This window comes from Mizuhopecten yessoensis, unplaced genomic scaffold (assembly GCF_002113885.1).
Source record: "Mizuhopecten yessoensis strain PY_sf001 unplaced genomic scaffold, ASM211388v2 scaffold481, whole genome shotgun sequence".
NCBI lineage: Eukaryota > Metazoa > Mollusca > Bivalvia > Pectinida > Pectinidae > Mizuhopecten > Mizuhopecten yessoensis.
This window is the reverse complement of record NW_018403568.1, coordinates 232,038-247,163: the sequence shown is the minus strand read 5'-3', so window position 1 is coordinate 247,163 and position 15,126 is coordinate 232,038. Positions and strand designations below refer to the sequence as shown.

The 15,126-nt window shown below is 37.2% G+C and overlaps 2 protein-coding genes and 1 long non-coding RNA gene across 5 annotated transcripts in view; 2 read left to right on the top strand and 1 right to left on the bottom strand.

The window, feature by feature from the left end:
* Positions 1–12,158, top strand: part of LOC110449814 — a 44,223-nt gene extending 32,065 nt beyond the window's left edge. The window contains exons 10-22 of the mRNA XM_021496915.1: positions 309–468; positions 2,122–2,288; positions 2,618–2,768; positions 3,735–3,919; positions 4,193–4,288; positions 4,980–5,130; positions 5,459–5,610; positions 6,172–6,325; positions 8,040–8,206; positions 8,637–8,724; positions 10,387–10,611; positions 11,097–11,226; positions 11,442–12,158. Of these exons, the coding sequence (XP_021352590.1) occupies positions 309–468; positions 2,122–2,288; positions 2,618–2,768; positions 3,735–3,919; positions 4,193–4,288; positions 4,980–5,130; positions 5,459–5,610; positions 6,172–6,325; positions 8,040–8,206; positions 8,637–8,724; positions 10,387–10,611; positions 11,097–11,226; positions 11,442–11,551 (1,936 nt within the window). The 3' untranslated portion in view covers positions 11,552–12,158. The remainder of the gene's footprint in view (positions 1–308; positions 469–2,121; positions 2,289–2,617; positions 2,769–3,734; positions 3,920–4,192; positions 4,289–4,979; positions 5,131–5,458; positions 5,611–6,171; positions 6,326–8,039; positions 8,207–8,636; positions 8,725–10,386; positions 10,612–11,096; positions 11,227–11,441) is intronic.
* A 1,244-nt stretch (positions 12,159–13,402) lies between these two features.
* Positions 13,403–14,850, bottom strand: LOC110449894. The gene is made up of 3 exons (XR_002462910.1): positions 14,740–14,850; positions 14,245–14,373; positions 13,403–13,933 (listed from the first exon to the last, which is right to left on the bottom strand). It is a non-coding gene; the product is annotated as an uncharacterized LOC110449894 (long non-coding RNA).
* A 58-nt stretch (positions 14,851–14,908) lies between these two features.
* The window catches only part of LOC110449854 (GRAM domain-containing protein 4-like), a 28,269-nt gene continuing 28,051 nt past the window's right edge, over positions 14,909–15,126 (top strand). For all 3 annotated transcript variants that reach the window (XM_021497022.1, XM_021497013.1, XM_021496987.1), the window contains exon 1: positions 14,909–15,013. The gene's annotated coding sequence lies outside the window, so the exon portion shown is untranslated. The remainder of the gene's footprint in view (positions 15,014–15,126) is intronic.

Below are 15,126 nucleotides of genomic sequence, written 5' to 3'. Positions count from 1 at the left end.
CATGAACGCAATGTTGGGTGTACGTGTTGGTGACATTGCCATGCACATTATTGTGTAACAGCGTTAACTTAATTTTATTTATATTGATGCTGCATTAATGCGATGTAAACCTCCATATATGTGACATAACAACAGTGACTTTAAGTATCAATATTTATTGATTGCCAAAAGAATAGAAAGTATAAATTGAAGTATTAAACCGCATGAAGTTAAATTAAAAAAACATGTAGCATACTGATAACTAATTCATATACATGTAATTACTTATGTATACTTGCTTTTATTTGTTGATATCTTCCTATCCTCAGACACGAGATGACAGTGCTAGTACCATGTCATATTTTACCTTACCGAACACCATTAGAAACTGACGCTCTCATCGCATCCTTCAAACATGAGGTCGAAAATGTGTTATTCGTATATCCAAACATCAGCTCCAGAAATGTTCACAGCTTTGGAATCGGCCAGGTTAGGATTCGTTAATCTAAATAGCTTTTTATTTTTGTTTGAGATCTCTCAATTTTGTTGTTTTTTGTACATTTGTTCATCAGCATTTATTGCTTTCGTACATTTGTTCAGCAACATATTCAAGCATACGAAGGGCTACCCATTTTTTTCTATGTCTGTTTGTACATAATGTATTGCGAGCAATGACGTGGGACATCAACGTTAGGTATATTTGTTTGTAAAATTTAACTGGTACGTGGTCGGATGGCACAGTCGATCGCGCACTCGCCTTTCACTAAGACGGCCGAGGTTCCATTCCCCGATCGGACGTGAAAAGGTGCGGGTCACATAACCGAACACGCAGGTTTTCTCCAGGTATGCGGTTTCCTTTCACACCTTGACCCTCTGTGCGTTTTTATTTGGACCAGCAAGAGTGATTAATTGTTTCATATTGCTTGTTAAATTTATTTTCTATATATTTTGTTGTAAATAGAGGGAATTACCAGAGCGGCATTACATATATAATGCAACTTATAGGTATACAATGTTTGACAACGGTTGAACCCGTCGAGCTGGCAGACGCGAGTTCGACCTCAGAACGGAGTCTTAAACTATCTATGTAGATATCGATATGTCGGGGAAGCCTTTGTATATGTGATATAGAAAAAAGTTGAACTGAAGAATTCTTCCTGTAAATCGTCAATTTTGTTAACTGAGAAAGCGAATCACAGAATATACTATACGCTTCACGGTGTATCCATAAAAAGGAGCACTTGATTAACTCATGCCATTGTGCTTTTGTACCAGTCCTATTTCTGTCGTGTTTACCTATATATAGTATTCAATAAAGATCGTATATGTTTTATCTTCAGTGTTTGTGAGTTAGAATGTAAAATTGTAATACAAATATGATAAATGATTCTCTATGGGTGTAGATCTTTGCAATATGTTTATGATATGTTATATTATATGTATGATAGTGTAATATAAGAATGGTGAATTTGCAACAATATTTATATACAACGATAAATCATGTACATGTAGCAGATCGATAATACTATACCTAACTTTGACTGTCAAATTTTCTTATCGTAACATATTATGTTAAAATGGTATCAGAACGACAGCCTTAAAGATCTAACATTCATCTACCGTATTTGTCATATGCAGATTTATAAACATCGCCCAATCATTCAAACGAAATATTTACTTCAAATTTGATGTGATGACGTTTTTTTATTGTAACAAATTGCAACTACAGGTTTGAAAATATATCATAAGTTGACAATAGGTTGACAGCATTTTCTGGAGGAAGAGGTTGTATTCCGATGGGAGTGATATGTCCATGTTAAACAAAGCGTAGCTGAATCGAGTCATTTCGGTACATATATAACAATAATTGTACATATTCTAACAGCGTAACCGATTCGTACGCTTCGCTGGTCATTTGTCTGGTGAAGGTGACAAAGTACATACCGTTCTAGTCATCGAAACGTCACATAGAAACACTGATTGGTTGTGTAATAAGAATCTTTTCACTATAATGCCAATGTCGTATTGATTATGATGTTTACACGGTTAGAATACATGCTTTTAATGATTATGCAAAGAAGGTTCCCCGGAGAACCTTATACGAATCCATGTTAGGTACACGTAATACAATGAAATTAACAGGTGTACCCCAGTAGCCTGGTGTTCACTGTCCAGCGATCCATGATGAGCCCTCCTCTGTTACGTATGGTGGAGGACTTAGACAAGTGGATAGCCGCGGGAGGACTAATGATCGACATTGGGCCAAACAGTACTCGTGTCACAGCGAAGGCACTAGGTAACTTCACAGAGTGAGTATTGTCAACGAATCGTACATACATCATCATAGTACAGGGACTACAGTTATCGAATGTTTAGCTATATTTGCGTTCTGTGTTCATAAGAAAAACTTAATACAGCTTGAAAATGAATATTGTTTTCTTTCTCCCAATGACGCTTTGCTACATCATTATACTGTACGCGTTGTTGTGTCAGGAACCTCTATGGAGCGATACAGTTTCATTGTCATTGTTGCGGAGTCGTTATTATAATAATTCTAACGATTACCCTAAAACGTGTGACCAAATATAGATATCTATATGATATGTCAGACTAAAAAAGAGTATTTCAATTGTTGAAGATTGGAAGTTGCGTTGAGGTATGAAGCGATGAACTTGACGAATACCACAAATCTGACAATCCGACAGCTAGTCGCCGAGAACCTCACCAGACTAATTGAAGACGTGTTCCCACTGGGTGTAATATCTGTCGCAAACTTCAGGCTTTCTCAGGTTTGTTATACGTAGATTTTATCGCAGGTTTGTATCGCGTGTAATGTCTCGGATTTGTGTTTTATACATTTTCGAAGGTTTGTATTGCATGCAATGTCTCAGATTTGTGTTTTATAGATTTTCGAAGGTTTGTATTGTAGATTTTTTCACATCTGGTACACAAATCTTTGCCGACATTACATTACTGGCTGTATCCAATGCCAACTAATCAGTCCCCGAAAATATCCTGAAAATATATCTCTTAATTCACGAAGGGTAACATAAGCCAACATAGAGATCGAGGTAGAACACCTTATATAAATTGTTTGTTTTAATTCTTGCTTGTAATCTAGCATCACATGTGATACGTTAGTATTCTTTAATTAAATCTATGAAGATGATAATAGTGAATATCTACTTTACATTTCGATATGTTCTGATTGTGTTTAATTTAATAGTACTGTAAAGATAAAACGGATATGTTGAATGATAGAAATAGCATATATAGTTTGATATCAAGAAGATCCCATTTCCTTCAGTTTTAGAAAGGTATTCTTGGACCGTTTGTCGAAAGCTTAGCCTATTGAGTCATTAGAACAAATGTTCAATGACTAAATAAACAGAGCCTGCTATATAAACCATTAAAGTTAATTTTTCGTTAAGAGAATCAGATTATATTTACTCGTCATTAAGCCAATAAGGGGTTAGACAACTGGGCACTAGTGTAAATAGGTCTGCTCGTTTAATATCAAAATGGAACTATGTTATATCCTCTCTTTACGTTGGTTGATGGGCAGCCTCTCAATGAAATTTAATACTGAATGTAATCACAGGTCACCTTTCAAGGGTATTAAACGTTAACTTGCACACTACAGCTTTAACAATTTGCATGATGCTGACATCATTAAGAGATACGTATTGTTTACACATGTTTGTTTTGTCTACAAGTCGTATAACATTGATATATGTGTATGGTATTTGTGACAGAAATACGTCAGGTTTGATGCTGAGAAAACCGGCGACATGAGCCTACGGGAAATGGAGAAACTCATGCAAGAACTCTGGCGGCTAGGAGGATTTGGAATCGTACAGGGCAACGTAAAACATCTACCAAACGAAATTAACTTCCAGGAGAAATTTCATAGTAACTGCACACTGGACTGCTCGACTAGGTACAACATATACACGACTCTCCTACTTGGTACAATTTACAATGTGTGCATCTCTAATGTGTTCTATAACATTGCATTTACATTGGACTGCTCTTCAAGGTATATATTTTTTTCTTGTTTCCTGCACCAGGTACTTTACACGCTAAATAACGATACTTCGTACATTTTGTATTGTTCTCCTCTTCTAGGTACATTATTACACTGGATAACTGTATTTGGTACAATCTAAACTAGACTGCTTAACTATGAATGGATCATTTTATCTTTTTGCAGTTTAGATGCTGGTCACTGTAATAAACTGCAGATGTGTGTTTGGTTTACCGAGGGAAATGTGTCACACTGTGCGAGGGACCACAAGTTACCTGATAGGTAATGGATCCATTTATACTGTCCCACCGTGTGAAATGACTTTCCTAATTAGTTAATCACGGTACATGAGTCGTTATACGAGTGTCAGAGATGGGTAATTGATCCAAATACTAGGGACCACAATCTCCCAGACATATGTTGCAGTACATTGTCCAAATAAATGAGGTGTTACTCATTATCAAACTGTTAATATACTCAAGCATAATGCCACACTGTGTGAGGAAACACATTCGACGTACAAGGTTGCTTTAGAGCACGTCGATATAACGCCCTTGATTAACGTCAATACGTTTCAATGGCTTCTTTTCGTTTTGCTAAACTATTCCTTTATGCTCACTATTCGATATAACATCATGACTATATATACTGTAGCTTCATAAGAATCACACTATATATCGCAAGACAAGTTCATACCGCTATTTTATACTACTCATTCGATATACCGCTAGATATCTTGTAATGTTTACTTTCTGCTACTAACTCGATATAACGACAGACGCTTTATAACGCTTATTTTTTACTAGTACATGTAGGTACAACAGAGTGATATAGTGTGGTAAAATGTTTGTTTGTTTTTTGTGTTTGTTTTCTGTTTAATTTTTCAAACTTTTTAAAATTCCATAATTATAGGAGTTATAATGACAACTTCTATTTAACCATTTCTGAGACGATTTTAATGTTTCTATTATAGATACCAGCTAGACCTTTTCGTGCCATGTATGGACTTAAACGCATTCTCTGCGACAGAAGTGAATACAATAGAACAAACGCTGCTTCAAAACTTCACCACCATTCTGGGGACACCCAACTCAAATGTCGTTACAAATGTGACTATCACACGGGTAAGATCTGGTGATACCATATCGCACTCAGTCAATTATACTAAACACAGTATCTTCTTTTTTATCCTGTTTTATTAATACTTTTATAACTAAGACTATAATAATACTTTCCTATACATGAAATGCAAAATAAGGAAATACGTTTTTTAATCACGTCAAATATATACGAAAATTGTTTCTAAAATGAGTTTTTGGTTTGGTGATATATATATAAACAAGTGACACATAGATGTAGTGTAACACGTTGCGTAACAGAGGAAATAGTAACATGATCGTAACCAATGCTAACGGTAACTAGCTGACGATAACTTTACAACATATCAAATAGACAGGTGTACGTGTAGACCTACAAGCCAGCGTCCAGTTCCCACACCTCGAGAGATACGTCACCGTATTATCCAATCACACGGACTACAGGACTGGGTTCAGGTTCGGTGTCCAACCCCGCTTCTCCATCAGGAACCGTCTAGATTACACCAAGTACGTACCACAAACCAAGCCGAATAATGACTGATAACTGATGACAATATACTGCACTGACCAAGAAATACTGAGCTATTAAGGTTGATACGGGTCTGACCAAGTTGATATTGACAAATTAGTAGAGGCGGGACAAGTAGTAGAGAAATGATCAGATAATATTGGACTGGTCAGGTCAATAATTGTCCGTAGTCATTATGCTATCAATAGTTTTATAACCTACTAGACAATATCACAAAATATTTTTTTGTATATTTCCCTCTTTTTCTGTTATGAAACGTGAAGCAGATATTGACGAATAGTTCTTTGGTAACATCACATAGTTACATAGCAACATATGCAGAGGATGAAACGCTGATAACTAATATTTCTCGATCATGGAAAATCGGTATACATCATTAGATAAAAATAGTTTATCAATCTGTTTTATTGACATGAAAGGTACCACTTTGCGCTAAGATGTCCGCTTGTAGCACGATGGCCGACGTAAATGGATTTTTGGTCTATTTTACAAAATAGAGTCATTACGATGAATCTTTTTTATGTTCTTTTTTATTACAGTGTCCACGTCAAACTGACATTCTACAGCATAGACTTTGAGTTACTGAAGATTAAATACAGCTACGATGATCTAACGGCGAAAGTTGTTCGAAGTCTCAACAACGTTTTACTGGGAGTATTGGTCCAATCCTTGGAAATGGTTTCCATTCACAGAGTATGTGATATCTAAAGAGATAACATCGAATAAATATCCATGTAAATACGACATTCTGTGTGTATTATAGCGAATGTTCTCCGTAACCATAGTGTGCGTTCTCTATAAGTATATTGTGCGCTGTGGGTATAGCGTGAGTTATCAACAGTTACGAAGGGGTAGATCTCCTGAGGGAATGCCACACATACAGGTGAATTTTCACCAGATTTGCAACAAAGAATCCTATTACACTGAAAGGATAAGGAAACGCGTGGTAAACATTTGAGGTGATTAAATATCGTGTATTTGAACGTTATATACAATATTTTTCATATAAGTATAAATAAAAAAAACTGGCTTTACATGTAATAAAAAAAAATAAAAAAAAATCATGATTTGTGACCTATAATTTATGCGTAATTGGAGCACATTTGACGGTACCTCCCTATATCGCAAAATGAAATCGACTGACTCGTTAGAATCTCGTATGCCCCCCTCGCGCATCTGTCACATTCATAATTCTCTTGTGCATAGAGTTCATCATTGCATTTATCCTTCTCATCGGGATTCCCGAGGCGCGGTAGTCGAGTGTTAGGACGCCGGGCTCGTGATTGAAGGGTTGCCGGTTCGAGTCACGTCAAGACACTGTGTTGTATCTTTGAGAAGATACTTCACTTTGCTTGTTCCAGTCTACCCCAGCTGTAAATGAGTGGGTGGTAGGGCAGTGCAAAAATTAATGAATGCTAGCTGTGCGCGCCGAAATTGCAGCACCAGCTGTATGCTCCCCAGGGAGTTGAGAATGATATTGGCTGGTTGCAAAGACTCTATAACCACTGATAATATTTTTTGGACCACTTTGAGACGACCTACGAACTATGTGTGTGATAAAGCGGTATAAAAGAACCTCGAATTGTTGTTTTTATTTTCATTTTGTTCCATCCGTCCAACAAGGCAGCCCTTATTTGGTCGAGAGTAGCGGGGATTCCCTTCGCCCCCTTACCCTCATGTAAAACTCGTCTCACAGATGTTCGATTAGGGACAAATATGGACTGTATAGCGGCCAGTCGAGTGGGCTAATGTAATGGTTTGCGAAACAGTTTTGACAAATTCTGGCTACATAGAGCTGGGTATTATCATGCTAGAAAATCAGGTGATGCTATTGTACAAATGACACTTCAGCCGGGCGGAGGATTTAATCCCTTTATCTTACGGAGGTTAAATTTCCGGCTACCATAATTAACGGCGACTTATCCCGTGATATATCTCTCCCAAGACCATAACCGAGCCACCCCCAAACCTATCTCACCTCAAGAACGCGTCGGCGAAGAGTTCCACGCGACGTCGGTATACAAAACTTCGACCGTCCGGACGAAAAGACGAAACAGAGTGAACCGGAACTCATGTGTGAAATTCATTACATATTCTCTGAAATTTATTGGTTTTCACCAAATTTTAATAGTATGATCCTTATATTATAAAGATTAAACAAATATTACTCAAGAAAGAGCTAACCAGAAAGAGGCGCAAAAGGGTCATTTTTCCTAAAACCTTCAGAAAACTTGTATTTAAACCTTCAGGCCCTTGTGTCTCGTGACTACAGTATAAATGCCGGTACGGGATTATGGTACGAAAATAATAGATTCTTTCAACACATTTTTGTGCAATAGAAAACAGAGAAGTGTATTCAGGATTTTGTTACACAAATATGTAAAACGCATGTTTTAATTATCTACAGGAGGTCGTAGAGTTTACAGTAAGAAAAGAAGGGGAGAGCAACGTACATATGGAGGACGAAATCAAAATCCTGACCGCCATCGTAGAAGAAGGACAATTTTCCTTGGACATTCCATTTGTCCGACCTGTTGTTGCTTCCAGCATTTTCGTCGAAGGATCGTTTAGACAGTGAGTTGGAACAGAAAGTGATTTCAGTATTGATAAGTATCATAACAATGTCCTGTCAGCATATTCGGTATAGCAACAAAGTCAGGTATAACAAAACAAAGTCACTTTAATCTTTTACATGTGATATTTTAATCTTTCGTAACGTCAAGAGTAACAATTTGATGACGTCATGGATTCACTGTGATTAGCAAATGTAAAGGAATATTGATTTGATAAAAAAGTTTTTAACGTTGTTAGGTGAAATACTTATATTTAAAAAAAACTAACTTCAAACTCGTGCCAATTTCCTCTATATTTGTATGAATACGATGAAAACGGTATTGAAACCCCCTGTCCATGTACTGTCTAGCCACAGTTCATTACAATAGACCCTCGTCGACCAACAGTACAGTAAACTGATGTAGTGAATGCTATTGTTTTTATTGCGAAGATTGTGTCCAGACAAATACCCCGTGTTTACAACAACCACAGTCAATGTTCCAGTCACCATCTCAGCCGCCAACTTTACAACCTCACAGGTACAATTCTAGTACATTTATCTTGGCCAGTTGGTTAGCAATATTTGATATATCTGGAAGCTCGAATCAGTTAGTTGCTTTTTTACCAATTTAATATTTCTATGTACTAGTATATATCATTCTCAATATCAGTATCAAAATCCTCCTCAAATATACATAATATGTATATTATACTCAACACATAAGGAAGAAGAAACATTACCTGTGCTTCATCTAATATAACTATACGGATTTATTTAAGTTTTAAGTAAATCTGAAATATTGTTAAGCAGTAAAATACTATCGGTCGAAAAATATTAAATTCAAACAATCCATTTTACGGATATTTAATAAAGGTTACATGTTAGAAATAACAAGCCTAATAGCGAGTGTGCCCTCCATTAACTTGTATCACAACACTGATAAACTGTCTCATAGACCGCTGAAAAATGTTAACTTTCGTGAGCCTTAACGATTGTAACCGTGGCTGAAGAAACTGGCCTTGTAGATGGCGTAGCCATGTATGAGAGTCAACCAGAGGTTTGTTGACACGTGGCCTGTCAGACCTTTGACGGTCAGATGTCTACCCAGTGTGGTCATAATAGCGCCAAAATCGCCTCACTGAACTACCAAAACCCTACAACCTGACGTGTTTTGGAGCATCCAACAAAATCTCTCCTCAGTCAATGCATTGCTTAACTTCAGTTTTAACCGAACTATTGTTAATTTTAAGCTTGTATAACTATTCTTTCTAATGATGGCTTGTACTTCGTGTTCAAAGATCAACACGATCAGTGTGGCAGAAAAACTCCCCGTCCTTCAGGTAGCATGTCAGATCATCAGCAATCACTCACTCCATTCTACTACATTTAACTTCATTTTCCAAAAATGGATTACGGGTTTTCGACATAGAATTCGTGTCCTTTTATAGCAATGGATGAGGGTATATCGTGAACCATAACGAGGTCTTGGTAACCTGTGCCATTAAATATCAAAAGACAATCGACTTTCAACAATTTTCAGTTAGGCAAGTACTTTACAGTTGTTTAGTACGCACATTTAATTTATCACTGCATCATAACAGGAACTTGGGGGACTTATTGGTATAACGTCCTTGCCCCTTTGAGATCCGTATAGGCAAATATAACCGAGTTGTTAACACTATCCTCCCACACAGACGACCGTGTTTAATCCCCGAGGGCGTCGTAGGATGGAATTTTCAGACAAACTTTGCATTAACGCTGCCAACGCATCTCAATGGAGTTGAGATTTGCATTAAGTGTGCGCATTAGTGTCAGCCCTGTAGCATTCAAGTGAAGTGGTACTATGAAAAAGACACCGTTGACAACACGGTCTCACAGCAAAATATAAAGAAACCCCTCCAACACTCCGTTGGGCATACACACACGTTCTGATGTTAACGTGGCGGTATAGAACTATAATTTGACACTTGATGAGGCAGCTCATACGAAATTCTCAAGCTGTATTAACGGATGGGTTTTTTATAGTTTCAACTGCATATCAAATTATATATGTACTTTAAAGCGCGTTAGAGTACATGTTGCTTATTCTATCTACATAGGGCGCACTATTAACTGTTTTATAATGAAAAACAGAAAATGCGAAGTGAAATTAAAACAGAAAATGCGAAGTGAAATTGTTGTTATAATTTTCTTTGTTCAGCCAATCACAACGACGTTAACCTGGTCGCGTCCCTCTGTAATCCTGATCTACAACCACTCAGAGGTACAACGGTCACTTCTACATAGTCAGATGGAGAGTTACGGAGTCAGTGCGTGTCTCGTAGATATTCGCCAATGCCCTGCATGTATGACCAGGTTTTCCCGGAACACTTGCAGTTTCGATGATTCCAATGTGACTTCTTTATCAACTCACGCACCTATTGACGTAAGCTGTCCTTTATTCACTATTTTGAATACTGCCGAGTGCAGGAAAGATAACTCTCGTGAAATAGCAGGGATTACAATATTTATAATATAACCTAGTGATGCACAATTCGCAGTTAATATGACGGATATTAGAAAATAAACACGACATTTGTGTAAACTTCGTCATTATGTTTATTCATGGTATATAGATATGCACTAAAATGTCTATCAATGTTCAGAAAACATTGCTGAGATGTGATTTTATGCTTGCTTTAAAGTTAGCTACCATCTTGTCTTTGTTCCCATGGCATGGTGCGGTTTCAATATGACTCGCCTTCATTTCACTAGTCATTTCGCTGCTTTAGCCTGACTTTATTTCTATTCATTGTCAAGGTACTGCTTCAGCTCTGGTTGTGTTCGTCTCCATATCCCTATGCTGGTCTAAACTGTCCTTTCGTAGTTACAAGACTTACACAGATGTGTCCTCTTTTATGTACGTTTTAGACCACTCCGGATCATCCCTCTAAACTCCCGATGCCAGACGACGGTTTCCACATTGGACTCGTAGCGGCCACAACAATGGCCGTGGGAGGGTTCTTTGTCTTGGCACTTTTAATGTGGGCGGCTCAATCAAGTACGTAAACATATTTCAACTACCCCGATTGACGATATCTTGATTATTCTAAATAAAAGGCAATATGCCACAGAATTGAATGAATCACAAAAATGTAAACGGCAGGGGAAAATGAATAGGAAGAAATGTTTAAGTGTTCCAACTTCAGTTTTATTTATTTAAATTCCTTGGCTGATCAAGGCAGATCGACTGGTAATCACCATTTGTTCTTGTAGTTCATGAAGCTATGAAGAAGGAAAATGGAAACAAGCCGGAAACAGAAAACGATCCGGCAACAATTTCACAAGCAGGAAGGGGAATTGAAGAGCTACCAGAAGCAGATTGATATCACTTTATTTAGATCTTTTTAGATCACTATTAAAGGAATTATTGTATTATAAGCATTTGCCGTAAACTGTTTCTATCTAAATTAACAATAAACCATCAAACTCTTCAGTACAGACAACTGATAGTTGTTGACAATAGAAGGATTGTAGTAGTTGACCTAGAGTAAGAATTCAGATACGATGGAGGTTATTCCAGGCAGACACAGATATCAAGGAGATAATACTTGCTCGCATCAAAGATGACACAACCTACCAACAGCGAGTTTTATCCTATGCGAATATACATATTTAACGCATACCACTGCCAAAACATTGTTACCGAGTTTTGGAAACTTTTTTCCGGCATAACTATAGCTTTGATAATTCATTTCTGAAATAAAGCGATAACTTGCGGTACTTCTATGAGAAAAGATAATGATGAAATACGCAAAATAAAATCAACAACGGTGTTCTGAATCGAACCGAAGAGTTCAGATTGCTAAGCTACCGCTCCGACCGATTTAGCTACCTGGTTGACGCAATTATATCCAAAGAGAGGTTAAGGGAGGTGACTGCATATAGGAACAAGAGGCCCAATGGGCCTGCATCGCTCACCTGGTATAAATATCACACTTGTAACATCAAAAGTGATCTAAAATAAAGCTACAGGCAAATTAAGTCATTATGTTGAACAAATTTTATAGCCTTTCATTTCAGGATGCAACTTGCAGAGTATCAACATCCTGGGACCCATGGTTAGGTTGCTCCTTGTGACCTTGATTATGATTCAAGGTCATACATTTGAACAAACTTGGTAGCCCTTGATCCTAGTATGCTACTGACTAAATATAATCACCCTGGGCATTTTGGTTATTCAGAACAAGTTGTTAAATGTTTTTCACATATTTGACCCCTGTGACCTTGAATATAGGTGATGGTCATTCATTTGAACAAACTTGATAGCCCTTCACCTAAGCATGCTACTGGCCAAATATCATCACCCTGGGCATTTTGGTTATTGAGAAGAAGTTGTTTAATTTTTTTAACATATTTGACCCCTGTGACCTTGAATATGGGTGAAGGTCATTTATTTGAACAAACTTTGTAGCCCTTTATCTAAGCATGATACTGGCCAAATATCATTACCCTGGGCATTTTGGTTATTGATAAGAAGTTGTTTAAAGTTTTTTAACATATTTGACCCCTGTTACCTTGAATATGGTGAAGGTTATTCATTTGAACAAATTTTGTAGCCCTTCATCTCAGCATGCTACTGGCCAAATATCATCTGCGTTGTCGATTTTTATGCTTGTGAATAGGAAAACCACATGTTATATTACTCAAATTTGTGCCTTGCACCATCTTTGATGTTACTATTGTTACGCGCATAAACTTATTCCCTTTGATAAGTATTACAATGTATAACAGAAAACCCTATCAACGTATCTGGGCCCGTACTGATGAAACTGTTCTCATGCTCAAACTTAAATTCTGTGCTCAAGCCAACACAGAGTAACACATGATTCCCAGTTATTTCTGTGTAATTGTATATCATATCTCACGGGTACATGTACGTCATTGTATGTGAATCACAAATTGTTACGTTTGGAAGGTCTATATGTAAACATTCATACCCCTCGATAAAATGTGCTGGCCGAGCATACTGTAATGTAGAAGTAATCGGAAAACTTCAAAATAAATATTCGGACATCGGGAAATAAAAAATAAAAAATGTATACTAAAATCATTTTTCATTATTTAAGTCTCTTACCATTATAATTATAGCGAAGCAATCGGTATCGTATGCTATGTATTTTTTAACAAAGAAAACTACTAACCCTCTTCCACAAAGAATAACATAATCACTCGCAAAACAAACAGATATTTTAATTCATAGAAGGTTTTTATTTAAAATAAAATACAACTAATATGTACATGTATAAGTACATTCATCCTTTCCCGATCACGTGACAGATAGGCTTCAGCAGCTGTCCCAGTGTCATGACAACACGTTTACGAACAGATACGTCATAAAACGTCAGTGATATTAAGGACAGAAGATGGAATCAGACATATATTACTAGCCGAATCCTTTTATTTAGGAGAGATGAGTAACACGATTTTTCGCCCTCATTATTTGATTTTGAAATCAGCAGAATTATCAGCATCTTGCTTTTTGTTCAGATTAGAAACATTCATTGCAGCTTAAACTGTGACAATTTTGTGAATGTACGCCTTCATTTCTTAACTTCCATTCTGCAATGTAGACCACACTTATTTCAATGTTTTGTTTGATGTCTATGAAGACGATAGACCTCCCGAGTCTTGGTTAGTTTGACCCTGCGCCAGTTTGCCACTCTCAGTACGCTTTACAACGTCTGGACCAGGACCATGTGTGTCTCCTGAAAACCACAGATCAGAGGTGTGAGATAATATGTAAATTGTGTTACGACATTTCAAATCATATTAAAAAGACACTCAGAGCCTCGGATGATAAGCCATCACTTATAGCAATAAACAAGCGACAAGATTATTTTATTCATGAATTGGGAAATTAAAGCATTTTTTTTTTAAATTGGGAAAATATTGCTGAATGTTTCATCATTTTTTGAAAATAAAGCACTTACAAGCCAGGGACAGCAGCCTGTTTTCGGCTGTAAATCTAGGAAAAAAGTCAACGAATTGAGTATGACCATATGAAACGTACACGCACCTGTTACAGTCTCCTGTATGGGGACTTTCCGCTCACTGAAATTCTGTATCGGTGGTTTAGACCCCATCTCTCCCAATCCCGACGTCCTGCTGACTACACGACCAACCTTGTTGGCCACATAGCGGCAGGCTGAAAGTAGAATCAACGAACCGTTAGTGGCCTAAGGGGGACAACTCCTATACAATTCATGGCTGTTATGAAACGGTCGACATTGCACAACGACAACTAGGCCGACACCGATGTTAGTACACAAAACACAGCACGTTTGTTTGATTATTTCATCCATCCAACGTCATTGAAAAAAGGCAATTAAACAAAATCCAACCTGTCAACAACTGTATATAGACAAGGCTGTCGTAAATTACGAACACTCACTGATAGTTTGATTCATTCTCCATTTTATCACTGAAATATGATAGAAAGCATTTGCACGACCAACGGTTGTTACATCGTAAATATAAACATTTCAAGTTTTTTTTAAATGAATTAACTCACCATCAATTATCAATCAGACCATCCCGTTAAATAGTTTAAAACACCTCAGAAACTAGTATGATCTGGATCAGGACAGCAGTGACCTTCCTTTCTTCGAATTAACGAAATGTTCCGGTTGTAATATCATTTCGAGCACGTCGGACTTTAACGTCTCCATACTACTGTAGTGTTACACGCGTGTATTGTTTACATGCAGGTTAACATATAACCTATTTGTTTTGAGTGTTAAAGTAACACGAATCACTTGGCTGGGTGGATTTACAACCGAAAACAGGTAAGTGTGTTGTATATAAAGGGACCATGATTGGCTAACATGATACGTATGTGCTCGGCTTTTTTGTTTAGGCTGCGTAGGTATACCAGTCGACGGTGTCGTCTGTTTGGAAT